Genomic DNA, 17,106 nt, shown 5'->3' with positions numbered 1-17,106 from the left:
GCTATTTACTTTAGTGGAAGTATTCAAAAAACGATTAGACGAATATATTAAAAGCGAACATAAAGTCATCGGCTGATATAGAGTGTTATTATTACACACTATCGTTTAACATTACAAACATCAAAATTTTTGTTATAAATTATTTTAATTTTGCTAAATTTCAGCAATAAATAGCTATTATTATTTTTAATAACTAACGATCTTGTAAATTTTTTTATATTTTTGTCTTTTATATTTTATGACGCATTGCTTTTTAAAAAATGTAATATAAAACAAAACATTAATAATAACAAAAAAATGCTAAACAAAATAATAATAAATTACTGTAACGCTTTCACGTAATTTATTCCTATTTAACACTCAAAATACACGCTGCTACTGTTTTGCCGTTAATGCTAATTTCTAGAGCGTGACAAATATTACTAAACTAATTGCTTTAAAAAAAAGTACGTCGCAAAGCAATGTGATAACAATACGCTTTATAAATTTGTTTTACATTAAAATTAGTTTACGCTTAAGCAAAACAATTAACTTGAAATATTTTAATTTTAATGTGGTTTTTTTATGTGCACACAGTAACACTCTTGAAAGATGCCAGTTAGATTTTATAGGCATTATAGTATGAATAAATAGTTTGATATTTAATGGTTTTTAAAACCTATAAAAATGAACAATAGTTGCTTTGCAGAAGCTGACCAGTTTTTAACCGAATTAAATAAATGCTTAACTATTGTATTAAACGAAGGATATGACACTAAAAACGAAAATGAACAAGACGCAAGAATTGACAAGGATCGTGAGTTATCTTTGTATGAAGATCAACCGTATGGTGTATCTGCTTTATATAATAACTGCAACGATCGAATACCTTTATCAACTAGCTGTCCAGAAAATAGTGAAAACACTCCCAGTCAAGCTTGTAATTGTGATGAAAATTTTATAAATAAACCTTGCTTACACAATCGTTTCAACAATTTAGCTTTTTCAGAAGAAGTTAATGCAAAGTCTGATTTCGTTAAAACAGAGTTGACAGAAATAGAAAAATCCGAAGAAGTTTTAACGCCACCCAATTTAAAACCAACTTACGTTGAACTTGTTACAAAAGTTAATTATCTTAGTCCTTCTGAGAGCTTACGTAGAAAACAGCTACCTACATATTTAAGTTTATCGAGTGAGTTTTTGTTTGACGAACCTCCCAGATACGAGTTGGTTACCGGGAAGCAACTGAAAAGCCAACTGGTAAGTTTATATATTTAAAGGTTTCAAGAAAAGGCAGAGATGAGCTAAAAATTCATTTTTTGCTTTTGATTATAGAGTAAACCTAGCAGTATTTCAATATTATATACTTAATATATTATCAATAAATAGATAGGACCTAATTTTATAAACATTATATTATATTGCTACTTATAAATATATATTATTTATAAATAGATAAGAGCTCAAAGGAGATATTGATAAAATAAATACTACCAAAGTTTTTTCATTGAAAAACTTTGCTTTTGTCATTGAAAAAAATTGTTATCTCATGTAAAATATTATAATACTTTCAGAAATTTTCCTAAAATAAAATTAATGATAAACAAAAGACTTTGGAAACTTGTTTAAACGTAGCAACCTAATGCTGTGCGGTTGTGGTGCAGTGGTAGAAGCGCTTGCTTTGTAAACAAGAAGTTCCAAGGCCTTTGGGGGGATAATAATATTAGAAGAAAAAAAAAGGTGTAGTGGAATGCATGGGAACGGCCTCCTACATAAGTTTTTTACGGTATAAAGAAAAAATTGTTGCTATATTTTGATTAAGTATAAAATTGTGAATAATTAAAAAAAAAAAATTCAATTTTGAAAACTTTACAAATTTTTTTTAACTCACGTAATGTTGATCTTCTATATAAATATTTTACAGATATATTCTATACATACATATATATATATATATATATATATATATATATATATATATATATATATATATATATATATATATATATATACATATATATATATATATATATATATATATATATATATATATATATATATATATATATACTATATATATATATATATATATATATATATATATATATATATATATATATACAAAGTTCTGTAAAATACATATATATATATATATATATATATATATATATATATATATATATATATATATATATATATATATATATATATATATATATGTATTTTACAGAACTTTGTATTTAGTTTAGTAAAATGGCTATTTTTCCGATATACATGCGCAGTATTCATGCGCATGTTTGCTAATCAAATTTTTTAGCAAAATAATAAAATAAGATTATTTGTGCTTTTTATAAACGAAGTCATTATTTGTACGCGCGTACAAATAAGGTTTACATAATAGAACTCTTATTTGTACGCAAAAATGTTTACTTTGTATCAACAATATGTTGATGTAGTGCAATAGCTGTTGAAATCTTTATCTATCGAGGTGCGACAGTCAAGGTTGCGGTTCGAATCGAAATTATTGTGGGCTTGAATTTGAAATTATTGGATTCAAATTCGATATTATTGGGGGGGGGGGGGGGATTTTTTATTTATAATTTTAATGTTTTATTTCTTAGTAGTTTTAAGCTTTTTAACTATTGTTGTTGTTTATTTATAGTTATATTATTTATTTAATTTCATCTTTCAAAGTTTCATAGAATAAGTGTATCAATGCATACATAAAGTGACTAATTTAGATGTAGTTAAGTGGAGTATACTTACTTAAACATGGATAGACACTGTGGAGTGTAAATAGATCGACAGACTTATATAGGCACAAACGCAGTAGCGTGTACATGCATCGACTGACTTAAATTGGGATAGGCGCAGTGGAGAGTACATACATCTACTGTCGGTTTAGGTTTGGGCAGGTATTCTTTAAAACAAAGGAAAAGTTATAAAGTTAAATTAAATAAGAATTTTAGGTGAAATTGTCACAATAATAAAAACTTATGTTTGAATACGCATGTAGCGACTAAGAAAAAATTAGTTTTACGCGCATTTATATCGGAAGAATAGCTATTTTACTTTCGGATCTGGTGTCGGAACAATAAGCACGGCCTTAATTAAAATGCGTGTTATAACTAGTATTATAAATAATACCGGATGAATAAATAATACCGGGTGAATAAAGAAAATAACTTTCTTTTACTCAGCATTTTTGGAGTAATTGCTCAGCTTTAATTAAATAAAAATTTGAGAAAAATCTTTAAATTTTTTATTCGCGCAAAGCTGAGCAATTACCCCAAAAACGCTTAGTAAAAGCAGTTGTTTTTTTTTAATCATCCGGCCTGATAGTTGTAATTGTAACAAATTTTTTTAAGGTTTAATTATAACAATTATGAACTAATTTAAAACATCATTTTTAAAGTATATTATATTACAAGCACTATATAAATATGTTTTTAACTAATCATAAAAGTTTGTGAGAAGCTCGTTTTGTATAATGTCTAGTTAACCTTGCGAAATAATTTTTTTAAGGCATCTAAAACCCATTCCGTGTTCCAAAATAATGGCTTGTAGCTATGGCCCGCCTTCAATTCAAAAATCGCTTTATAATCAAATTCCTATATTTGTCAAATGGATTTCAAATTGCCCTGATAAAGTTTAAGAAAATTTGAAAAGAACAGAGAAAAAATTGAAGTCAAGAAAAGTGTAAATCAAAGTTCTTGATAGTTTTACAAAGCTTCATGCAAAGATTCGATTATAAAACCATGAATCGTAACGAACGCGTGTCTATACGAATTTTAGTTTGTGTATAGTGATATATGAGTTTTAGTTTGTTTTTAAATGAAACTAGGTGGAATGCTAATCGTTCTTCTTAAAAATACTTTACAAAAATTAGAATATAAACTAATATTATTGCTAGAGTAAAACAGAGTAGAATGATGGGTAATGAACTTATGACGTTTGTCATAAAAAAAGATTTTTTTTTTTTATTCTTTTGCTCTTAATTAGCTATTGAGTATTTTGTAAAATATTCAAAAATTATAAAACTTAATCAAAAAAAATTTTTTTGAACAAATTAAAATAATTTATTAACAATTTTTTTTTTCTATTTTTAACATCTTTCAAGAAAAGAAAAAACTAGTAATTTTTTCTTTCCTTGAAAAGTGAACGTAAAGCCTTTGCAAGTGAAATTTGGTATCAGTGAAATAACAATGTATGATAAATTTACTATTTCAGATAAAAGAGTTAATAATGGAAACGGTGCCAAGTTAACAATTAGCATATTTAATTCAACTCCTGTGGAGTTGAATTAAATATGCTAATCGTTAACTTGGTTAATATTATAATTTAATTAGGTTTAAACAGACCACTGAATCTTAATATTCAAATATATAGATACATTTTAGTTGGAAACACGTGAACATGTTATCTATCAAGCTGTATTTATCGGTCTTTTATTAAAAGAGTCGAAATTCAAATCAACAGTTTTGTGCAGTTGCAAGGTTTGGCAATTTTGTAGTTAACTACAAGTAAAATTTTGATGCTTTTACACGCGCGAAAATAGTTACTAGATTTTAAAATACCGGCTTATTTCCACTTGTTGTCAATAAAATTGATTAGTCAATACTGAAAATTGTTAAAATATTTGCAATTGGCCTGATTGTTTTCCAACAAATGCTTTGCGTCCATCACGTTGACACAAAGGAAAAAAGAAATTTGACGTTCCAAGATTCAAAGGGGGTATCTCATTAAACTTAAAACAATTTAGAGAGATTGAAAGATAATGACGTCCGAAAAGCAGCTTTGCTGCTTTTCAGACGTCATCATCTTTCAATCATCATCATCATCAACAAAAATGATGATGATGATGATGATGATGATGGTGATGATGATGATGATGACGACGATGTTGATGATGATGATGACGATGATGATGATGATGATGATGATGATGATGATGATGATGATGATGATGATGATGATGATGATGATGATGATGATGATGATGATGATGATGATGATGATGATGATGATGATGATGATGATGATGATGATGATGATGATGATGGTGATGGTGATGGTGATGACGATGACGATGACGATGATGATGATGATGATGATGATGATGATGATGATGATGATGATGATGATGATGATTGAAATCATCATCAAAAATGATGAGGGCTGAAAAGCAGCAAAAACAACTGAAAGTTAAAAATAATCATGATAAATTGTATAAAAAAGTGACAACAACTAATAAAATTTCTACAACAACAACAGCTACAACACAACTGCTACAATTACAGCTACAAATTAATGGTAACAAGTTTTGTAAGTTTTTAAACAAAACTTCAACAAGTATTGAATAATATATTTTAAAAATTTAAAATACAAGACTTGATTTAGTCAAACATACATACTTCAGTGATATGGAGAAGATTTCATTTCAACGAAAGTACCCCAAAATTGATAACTCGATTCAATCTTCAGAACCTCTCAACAATTCAACATCATGAACAGAAAAAAGTCTTTTTCATAAATGGTTTTTTCTTTTAGTTACGTAGCAATTTTCATTTTTCATTTTCCCCAAATGCAAGAGTAAAATGATACAAACTTTTCTTTTCAATTAAATAAAGTTTCTTAAAAAATTGAAAAAAAGGTTTTATTAATTTATTTTAATTATTTTAAGATATATTATTAATTATATATTTTTATTAATTTATTACAGCTTTAAAAAATCGTTTTCTTGTTTTTGTTCAATTATATAGTTGTTGTTCGTTTCTTCTTGCCATTCCTCACCTTGGTTATCATCAGAATCTTTATCATCGGCTTCACCAAATTATCTTGGTCATCATCAGTCCTAGATTCTTTGAAATATTTCTTTTTGTAAAGTATATCAATAACAGCACGATAAAATCCGTGAACGTTATAAGTTGGTTGATAGAAAAAATGTTAGGGTTTTTCAATTTCTTCATCATTGACCAATCATTAGTCACTAAGAATATTTCAATCAAGACTACTTGATAATGACAAGAAAATTTAATGTCACCCACGTGTGTCATTAAATGATGGCCACAATTGATTTATAGAAAGGCGTATATGTGGGTTAAGTGTGATTTAACAACATTTCATAAATCATGTATACCAAAAAATACTAATTTTAACACAAATAGCAACGGTTTTCTTTTCTTTCTTTTTTTTGTCTTTCCATTTAAAGATAATGACATATATGAGTGCCTGCATTTTTTCATATTATTTCTTTATTCAGGATTTTAAAGTGCTTCTATAGAATTTCTAAAAGTTTTTTCACACCACTGAGGATGAGGATTTATTGATGATTTTATACAATCAATTTTTACACTGTCTTTTCAATGTTGTAAATACAGCCTGAGCAAGCATGGAACCTATGAATTTGAATGTGATTTATAGTAGGATGGCAAACCTGGAAAAACTTCCAGTTTTTCCAAGTTTGCCATTCTACTATAATGATTCAGATTGCTTAAAGTGTTTTACATGCTATCAACCTACCCAAGGCCGACGCATTGGTGGAGGGGGGTGGGGGTGTTATACAAAGTCAGTCGGCAAATGTAGACCCTTTAGACAAGTTAGGCGGTTAACTTAGACAGTCAGTCGGCAAATGATATTACTTTTACCAATAACGGTTGTTTTTTTTAATAATTTTTTTATGAAGTAAAGTTTCTTTTGATCAACTATTCCAAATATGTGCCATTTTGTCGACACAATATTCTGATTTTGGTGGAGAGGTATCCAACCCCATTGGTACAGCCCTGAAAAGTTGGTAACAATTCACCAGCAGACAAGTCATACAATATTCACATGGAAGATGATGACCGATGAGCAACTACATGGAACTCAGGCCCTTCAGAAATCCTAAGTTACCTTCAAGAAGTTACCTTTTCGTTTATTTATTCAGTGGTCTTTAAATTCACAAAAGGTTTATACACACAATAAAACATCTTATATTTGACAATACACCCAATAAACTTGAGTTTCATATTAAGTATTTTTAAACCGATTTTTTCATTAACTCCGGCAGTCTCAAAAGGTATACGTTTCAGATTTACGTTTTCAAATATACTATACCATTTTGGATTATTTCATGTTAATGTGTACATATATTAAATGTTTTCACAAAGCAAAAATCTGTAATTTTTCTTCAAGGGTAGTTCTTCATTTATAGTGTATATACAACAATGTAAATATTTCTAACTAGATAGTCAATAACGTTTAATTTTAGGTTTGATCACATAAATCTTATTTCATATTAATGTTAATATTTGATGACTTGATGCATAACTCAAATTTCTTTTTAAATATGAGGTTCACACCTTGTTCCTTACCAATGTTGAATGTCAATCTGGCCAAAGCTGGCATCGAACCACGAACCTCTTGATTCTGAGCCAATACTCTAACTACCGCGCAACGGCTGCGGTGCGTATCGGCATACTCAGCAAAACAATACCTAAAACAATACCTAAATGCTTGAAAGACATATTTGATCATTTTTTCAAATATGCTAACATTTCTTGGTGAGGCTTAATAATCCAAATGTTCTGAATGTTTTAACCAAGTTAATGTTTTTATTTTTATGTACAAAGTTAATAAAGAAACGATCCCAAATATTTTCAAAACTTAATTGGAAAAAATAATGCACAAGTTTTCTTCAAAATATTAAAACAGTAGCTACAGAAGATCCGGGCGAATTACCTTGATGTTTTTTTTTGTTTGTTTTTTCGACAACAAACTTAATTTTAAAATTTAAATTTTTGACTTCTTAATATTAAATTTCTTACATTTTATTCTAAATGATAACATTTATATTTTATAAGCTTTTAAAATTAATTTAAAACATTTTTTTTTCTTTTTTAGTAATCGTTTATTATTCGAAATAAAATTTTGAAATTTGTTATTTCTTTGTTTTTTTGATTTTTATGTAAGATGTTTAATGACGTATGTGTGTTTCTCTAAGACTGTCATATGTCTTCATCTTGCCCCGCGCCTTTGTATATTTTTTAAAATACGAAAACTAAATATATTGTATTAACGGGAAAATAAATAAAAAAGAAATAAAAAAACAAATAAGAAATGCCAACATCACAACATTTTTCTTGCGATACTTTCTTAGGCCTCTCATTTAGACAGGATTATTCTCACTTTGGCGTCTTATTTAGACCGTATACTTTTCACTTAGGTTGTAGACTGGATACTTCTCTCTGAGGCCTCTTATTTAGACTCCTTTCTTCGGCCTCTCATTTAGATCGAATACTTTTCTCTTAGGATTCTTCTCATTTAGGATGGGTACTTCTCTCATAGATTTAATTACTATCTCAAACAAATATATTTATCCTTGCTAAAAAGAGTATAAATTATATTTATGCACTATTTGCTGATTAAAAAAATGTTTAAAAAATAAGAAATGTAGAGAAAAAAGTTATTTATTATAAAAAATTATTTGTTTAAAAAAATGTAAAAATTTCTTGTTTTATAACAACTTTTTTATAGGAATTCTTGCCGTCGACATCACCACCAACATCTGTACGTCAGCAAACCCAGCAAAGTCGGAAAAGAAAATTAAGCATCATTATTATGATATTTTTAATAATTATACTTGGTATTGTTTTTTTTGTATTAAGCAAAAAGTTATTTTCAAGCAATCAGAACAACGGCAATTCCAGCTGACGTTTAACAACACGCATATCACCATTTTATTTTTTTACTCAAACCCTTTAATACTTTTTATATATTAAAGTTAGTATAATATATTAAGCTCTTAAGTTTATTTTAATTTACTTTTTATTTGTTGCCATTTAATTGTTGTAAAAAATTTAAATAAATTAATAAGAAATAGAGTGGTTTAAAGAAACAATGAAATAAGATTTAAAAAATAAAAAATAAACTTGTTTTAAAAAAAGATCTTGAGCAAAAAGAAGAAAAAATGTTAAAATGTTACACGATGTTACACTAGAATTATTAAATTTTATTTTATAATATTTTTCTTCACGTTTTCATTGTTGTTAAAAAATATTTTGTAAAGAGATGCAGTATTTTAGATTTGTATAACATATAATCCAAAATATTTAAATAACTGATTTTAACTTCCCTACAAAACGATGCTTTACTTCTTAATTTTGTGGTAAATGTAGCATTTTTAAAAAGGTTTTTGCAAGGTAAAAATTTTTATATATTCACCCTACCCCCAACCAGCACCTTATTGTTTTAATATATTTTTTACAGTGGTCTTTAAAGTAACTTTCCATCAGTTGAATCTTACCTCCTGTAAAATTCATCAGACTTTCTTTCTCTTTGTGAGACTAATTTAAATCCTGCTGTTTCTTTTTCAGATCTTAGTACTTATGGCTATGACTTACTAAGACCCCAATAGTCACATGCTTGATTTGGAAGTATACTTACACATAAATTAACTTATTTATTAATAAATAACTTTTGAATTCTCTGACCCTTCTTTTATGTTCTTCCACTTACCACCTCTTCACTCTATCACCTTTCTCTTTGTTCTTTATCGTTCTCCTTTCTTCCAAGTCTGCACTCTTTTAGATTTCTGATCAAATTGACCCTGCCCTCTCTCTACACCCTTCTGCCAATATTGTTGTTATTGGTAAATTTAATGCTCATTACACTAAATGGCTTTTAATTACCTTTCACTTTGTTTTTATTGTTCTTCAAGAGACTGCATTCTTTTAGATGAAATTTTTAATTAAATTGACTGAGTCTTTTTTCTCTATCCATCTGCCAGTATTATTGTTGATGATTTAAATGCTCATCGCACTGAATGGCTTGCCTTTAACACGATTGAAGCTGCTAGTTCTAAAACATAACTTCTGTATTTCTCAATCTTTTACTCAGAAAATTAACTTTGCAACCCTATTCCTAGACAACCCAAATCACTTACCCTTACTCCTTGACGCTGAAAAAAAAGGAACAATCTGATCACAAACAAAGGTCTCTGACCCTTGTTTGTGATCAGTTTCTCATATATATATATATATATATATATATATATGTATATATGCATACATATATATATATATATATATATATATATATATATATATATATATATATATATATTTATATATATATATAAATATATATATATATATATATATATGTATATATATATATATATATATATATATATATATATATATATATATATATAAACATAAAATCATTTTTAGTACGTTAAAATTTACTAAAAATATAATTAAATAGAGATTAACTAACAAAGCAAAAAAGAAACTACTCCATACCTTACAATATTTATGTAATTGAATAAATAAATTATTTGAATAAATATATTTACATTTAGTTTTTATTAGTTTATATATTTTGCTCGCCTAGTTATTTAATGCAAAATAATTGAGAAAAAATCTATAAATAAAAAAAAAAGGTAAAAAGTGAAAACCCACATTCATGCTTATATAAACATAATAAAAAAAGTGAAAAATAAAAAATAACAACTATAATTCCAACACATACATATCCGTGAATTTTAAGTATACTATCTACAATTTTAAGTATACTATCTACAATTTTAAGAAATTTTTTATTATTTTATATCCTCATTAATAAAATTGAATCGAGTCACATTTTACAACTTTTTTTTTTTGTATATATGCATGATTAAGCGCCAAACCAGCCTACACAACAAAGTTGTGTGAAAAAAATTTGTTTATATTAAAAAAAGATTTATGCATTATTTCTTTGCAAACACCAAATACTATAATTAAAATTTTTAAGTGCACTGAACTGCAATCACTTTTAATTTTTTCGGTTTAGTGGCTTTTGTTAAACACTTTTAAATTTTGCGTCAAATTATCTCATTTCAACATCTTCGTTGTATAGGCTGGTTTGGTGCTAAGTCATCCATATATAAAGTTAATAAATATATTATGTTAAAAATGTGTTTTTGTACTTCTTACTGTACCTTTTTAAGTGGCTGTGACCATGCAATAAGCTTAAATGCGTTTTTTGTTATTTAAAAAAAAAGCCTTTTCTATTATTGTAAAATATGAATATAAAAAGTTCTGTCTAATGTCAAACTCCAATTTTCAAATATCATCTCGTCTCAAAAGGTAGGCTCTATAGATTTTCGGAAAATCTTTAACAGTTGCATCGCAATGGTAAGTCAAACATTGAGTACAATCGTATTACCTCTCCCAAGAATAAGACAGAACTATTTAAAAAAATAACTTTTTTTCTAATTCTACTCTCAAATTTATTAGCCATAATTTTCCCGTCAGTTAATAGGTTAACCAATTCAGAGCCGACGACATCTAAAGGACCTTCTTTTTTTTTCAAAAATGCTAGATATAGAGGACTTTTTTTAGAAATTAACGATTGTGCTCCTCCACTTCGAAACCAGTGTCGTCGTCCATGCAGTTGAACAGGTTAACCTATCTAACATAACCAGATATCCAGTTTATGTTGCTAGATCTGTATTGATAAAGTCATTTTTGAATCTGCTAAATCTGTATTGATGAAGTCATTTTTGAATTAAACTCTCTTTAATTTTGTATAAACTCTCGAAAACTCTCTTTAATTTTGTATAAACTGTTTCTGTTATAAACTGCGTGCATTAAAAAAGGCATTGTGACAGCACACGGCTCAGAAATAGATAATGAAGAATTAAAAATGAGTTTAATCCACCTTGTCGGTGTAGTTTATGTAGTAAAATACTAGAACAATCAGAAACTCTAAAAAAATGCAAACACTTATTTTGCTTTTTCTGCCTAGTAGAAAGTTTAAAGGTAAACAAACTCAATGAAACTTATGTCCAAAATGTAAAGAGCTCATATTACCTAAAAATTCGGTGACCAAAACAAACTTAAATATGTCAACTATTAAGAGTAAATGTAAAAAAAAAAGTTCAATGTAATGAAAGAATATGGTTTACATACTAATCTTTAATGAGTATCTGTATTGGTAAATCAATATCACAAACAGCGCCATTTTTATCGCCAACAATATCTTCATTTGCTTCTAATTTGGCTTCATCGTCATTATCTTTATTGGCTTCAGTATCGTCGTCAACATCAACAACATCATACTTAATTAATAAGAAATTTTGCAGTTTTCATTTACACTGTGGATAATGATATTCCAAGAATAGTTGAAGATACTGCACTTTATGCTCTTAAGCAAAAGATAGCTAAAGATGTGGAACAAGTAGTTGAGTTAAAAAAAGCAGGATCTAGAGTAATGTTTTTAATTTTAATTTTTAAATCTATTATAAGTAGTGCTTCCAATACCGGTAGTACCAATACCGGTTTTACCGGACTTTTTCAATTATCAAAATACCGGTATTAAAAATTAATGTTTAGAACTTGAGATAAAGTGGATGCGATATCTCTATTTATGTGAAACACGAAAGTAAATGAAATATTTAAAACTTCCGTTGCGATAAACAACGCTCGTTCATCTTATAATAGCAGTTTGGGATGGTGAAAATAATAGTTGTTTAATTGGTTTTTTGTAAAAAAATTGTTATTTAAAAAATTTAGTTAAAGAAAAAACTTGTTTAATTTAAAAGTAAAATTTTGTCTTCCTTTTATTAACAATGCACTTCTTTAAAATATTATCATTACATCACTAACTTTAACGCAGAACACATGTTTGAGTTTTGCACTAACGTAAAAGGATGAAAAGTTTAAGGTCGTTACAACTGATTTCTAAAATAAAATTTTTACTATTTTAACCAACGCGCGTTGAAATGGAAACGCAATTTGAATTGAATATAGCGCTAATACACACGCAATGTTAATTGAAAAATTACTATAAGAAAGTTAAAACTTGAGATTATTTTTAAAAAAACTTGAAAGTAATCTGCAATTACAATAACAGCTATGAAAGTGATGAAGATAAAAATACTGACAATGACACAAACAAAACCAATGATGATAAAGACTTTTCCGGTGTAATGAGTGAAAAGAATGACTCTATTGAACTTACTGATGCTTTGCAGCCGTTAATCAATAAGATGCGCACCATTGTGGTATTGTTTTGCCGTTCTCCAACAAAAAATAATTAAACACTTTAAAAATACACATTAGGCGAACTTGATAATACTTAATAATACTTGACTCCAAAACTCGCTGGTGTAGCTTGCAAAAAATGCTCGAACATTTCGTAAAATTGAAAAATTACTTTCGCAAGTCACTGATCAACCTCTACTCCAAAGTTGAGGTAACTGATAAGGAGTTCGATGCAATTTTAGCTGTTGTTTCATGTTTTGTGCTAGCAAAATTGGCTCTAGAAGCATTGTTTTAAAATGATGCAACACTATTGTCAGCCGATACAACACTAATTTTCATGCCGATATAACACTAATTTTCATGATAGATAACCTTTGAGAAACCAATTTAGCTGTAAAGTTAAAAGCTATGTTGGTGCAACGGTTTAATAAGCGACGCACATCTTTTTCCAGTCTACTACAACATCTGCACAACGGTCATCGACGTTACAAGAATTTGGATCCAGCACTCTTTTGAGCATCTTAGCAAATTAGCCTTTGTAAATACAGTTGCTCGACTGAATGATCGGCTTAATCAGAAAGCGTATAATCCTCTCCCTTCCACCAACGTTTCTTCTGAGTGCGGTTTTGTTGAATAACGCTGTAAACTTATCAGTGAAAGAAATGCTAGACTTTGCAATTTTGAAATATGGCAAACGGAAAGATTAAATCTTCCGAATAATTTATCCAAATTTACGTTTCAAGATGGCAATTTTCGAAGAAGGAGGAAATTGTGGCGTATATTTGCAAAAGTCTTACAAATACTTGAAAACTGTGAATGATTGGGGGGGGGGGGGGGGGAATGAAAACTATGAATGAAAACTGTGAATGAAAACTGTGAAGCCAACAAGTGATAAATTGGAGCGTAGATTTTTAGCATGTGGCAACATTGTCACAAAATTACGATCATCTCTTGAGGATGTTAGTCTGAACGCTCTATGTTTCTTGCGGGCTTATTTTGCATAGGAGAAAAAACAAAAAATGAAAAAGTCAGTCATTTTGATATAAAATAAACAAGCTTATTGAATCCATTAAATTTTTATTCTTAACTTAATGTTTTATTCATATTGTGATAAATTAAAAAAAAAGTTTAATACCGGTATTATACGGTATTACCAGTATTGAAATTATTCAGTATCGAAATACCGGCATTGAAAAATGGTATCGGTATTTGAAGCACTAGTTATAACTATAAATTGAATAGGTTTTTTTTTCATGGACCTTTTTTTTAATCAGTTTTGTTTTTACTTACTCCAAAAGCTTATGTAAGCAGTAGCCAAGCATCAAATACAACTATAAAAATCTGAAATGCTTTTATCAAAAGACACGTAAAAGTTATGTCTGGTGCATCCAACGATGCAATTTTCTGCCTATAATAAAGGCTGCTAAATTCATTTCAAGCAGAGACAATAGGTTTATATTGGATAATCTAAATACTGGAAGAGTAGTAGTTAGTGCAATCAACATGGTAGCAATGAAAGCGAATCCGTGCATTTTATTTGAATATCTAATATTTTATTCTGCTGAGAAAGTAGAGTCAATTTGTCAATAAAAACATTTCAATTGACCTGGTTTTACCATAGTCATAAAATATACGAAAGAAAAAAAGCTTGGAGCCAGAACGAAGTATGTACACTTTTCAACATTTTGAGAAAAAGCGATTTGAAATCTTCAATCATACATCTAAAATCTAATTTTTTATAAAATATTATGTTTTTTTGACATAATATTATTATGTAACATGAAGTTCTGTGAAGAATTAGATTTTTGATGTATGATGTAAGATTTTAAATTGCTTTTTCTCAAATTGTTGAAAAGTGTACATACGCTGTTCAGGCTCCAAGTCCTCAATATATTAAAAAAACCACGGATTTTGCCAATATGAAATTTCGAGTTCGTAAATATTAAGTGAATAATGAAATGTCATAATACTTTTAAACTTATTGCTAAATGCATATTAAATAGATCATTTCATCATTTTCTTTAACCAATGCCTGACTAGAAACCGAGATTGATGTGGCAGAGGCGTAACTAAGGCGAGGTGTAAGTAGGAACACCCGCCTCTTTGAAGACATGGACATTTTTTTGAGGAAGAAGTGAGTATTGATTTGAGCATTTTTTAATAAGACTTTAATGGAAATTAAGCTAAATATACAGCGGCTTTTTAGTTTAATGTTATTTATCATCTTGGTTTTGTCTGCTAAATTGTCTGCTATGGGTAAGGTAAACTTCTGCTTAGAATACAAATTTCAGTAAATTTAGTGCATTAGTTTAGGTCTTTTTTTCAATTTTAAATTAGATCACTTTTCATTGCCTTATTTTTTTGCTACAAAGAACACGTATACTTACAGATAAATATAGGATATGTTGATGTAATGTCTTAATCCTTTTGGCAACTGATCTACTTAAATGATCAAGTTCTTCTTAGATTTTGATATTTTTCTTGAGTCGCATTTTCAATTAAATGTATTTAAAAAAAATACTATTAACTATATTAGCCTTTTACATATTATATGTATTAATGTATATATGTATATTATATGTATTAATATATACTAGCAGAAAGCAACCCGTAATACGGGTTACGGTCGGTCTATTACTTAATTTACAGTGGCTGTTTTCCACAATTTAAAGTTGCGAAACCTTAACTAATAATATGTAAGAAAAACGCCTTCAAATTAAAAAATTAAGCCATCTGCAAAATTAAAATAAATTAATTTACCAATTATTTAACGTTATTTGAGTAATTTAAAACTGACATAGGTCATATCAGTGTATGGCAGAACCATTTTCCTAGACATTAAAAGCTCAACACAGTACGTTTTTAGTTACTGAAACAAAATAATAACACTTCATCATGCTTTAAATTGACGAAAAAGTAAAGCTAAATTCTTATTATATTTTTTATACCATGAACTTTAATTAATAAGATTAATATGAAGTATACTTTGACACTAATAAAAGACAGTATATTGACAGTATATTTTCTCATATATTTTGACACTAATAAAGGACCTCCCTTCCTCGTTTTTGCCTTAATGGTGGCCAGGATAATAAAATTATTTTTATTAAGAGTAATCAAGTTATTGATGAAGACTTTTTACCAAAATAATAAAATGTAAAACAATGATTTACATTTTTAAGAATTTTTATTTTTTAATATATATAAGAATTTAAAATATATAAGAATTTTTTCTTTCCAGTGTTGCAAATGCAAACTAAGCTAATTAATTAGTTCAACCCGTTATAAAATTTAAGTAACTTCGTATTTGACAAATGCGTATTTGACAAATGACTACAATATTCTCCATGTATTTAAAGGTTTTTAGTTGCGACCCCTCTTTAAAAAAAACATCTCTTAAGTTACGTACAACAAATTATTAGGCAAAAAAAAGAGCAATTTAAAAAAAAATTGAACTAATTGCATATATTTATATCATTTTAACTGACAAAAAATTTACAATAAAAGGAAATCAGGGTATTTTTTTAAAAATCGTTTTAATGTGTCAATCGTAAATCTTAAAGAAAAAAAAAATGGAATAATGATACCGTAATTACAAAAAAATAAATAAAAATAAAAAATAAAAACCACACAAAAACTCAAAATCGATTTACCTATTTATATTAACCTATGTTGACATGGCAGTTAATATAAACATTTATCGAAAACGTAACTATAAAATCTGTTTCCAAGTACAAAAGGATTAACAATACTAAAAAAAAAATAAAAATCAAATTAAGATATAAATTGCATTTTTAGCAAAATGTTGTTTTGGCTTTTAGTAAATAAATAAAAGCAGTAAGTTCCAATAATGAAACTACCAATTATTCATTTTTAACAATAGACACCAACGTGAAGGTGAGCCAAGCAGTCTATCAACACAAAACATCACAACAATAAAACATAACAATAGAATATTTACACCACACCCTTGATCCTAAAATCCAGCGAAAATAACAAACCAAATTAAAATATGAAAGACAAAATTAGAAAACCAATTTTAAGTTAACTATATTTATCTTTTTACTAAACATATAAATACATAAAAGTATATTTGCTTTTTTATTCAATATTAGTT

The 17,106-nt window shown here is 27.7% G+C and overlaps 1 protein-coding gene across 1 annotated transcript; it reads left to right on the top strand.

The window, feature by feature from the left end:
- Window positions 1-481: 481 nt before the first annotated feature.
- LOC105850279 (uncharacterized) lies at window positions 482-9,029 on the top strand. The gene is made up of 2 exons (XM_065807063.1): window positions 482-1,239; window positions 8,497-9,029. Exons 1-2 carry the CDS (start codon window positions 667-669, stop codon window positions 8,671-8,673), a joined length of 750 nt encoding a protein of 249 aa, XP_065663135.1. The 5' UTR covers window positions 482-666; the 3' UTR covers window positions 8,674-9,029.
- The last annotated feature ends 8,077 nt before the right edge of the window (window positions 9,030-17,106 follow it).

The sequence above is a fragment of the Hydra vulgaris genome, chromosome 10, assembly GCF_038396675.1.
Source record: "Hydra vulgaris chromosome 10, alternate assembly HydraT2T_AEP".
NCBI lineage: Eukaryota > Metazoa > Cnidaria > Hydrozoa > Anthoathecata > Hydridae > Hydra > Hydra vulgaris.
The sequence above is the reverse complement of the archived record's forward strand: the minus strand, read 5'-3'. Positions and strand labels throughout refer to the sequence as shown.

Coding starts and splice junctions, on each gene's coding strand:
- LOC105850279 (XM_065807063.1), top strand. CDS start 667: ATGAACAATAGTTGCTTTGCAGAAGCTGACCAGTTTTTAACCGAATTA. Junction 1,240..8,496: donor AGCAACTGAAAAGCCAACTG/GTAAGTTTATAT, acceptor ACTTTTTTATAG/GAATTCTTGCCGTCGACATC.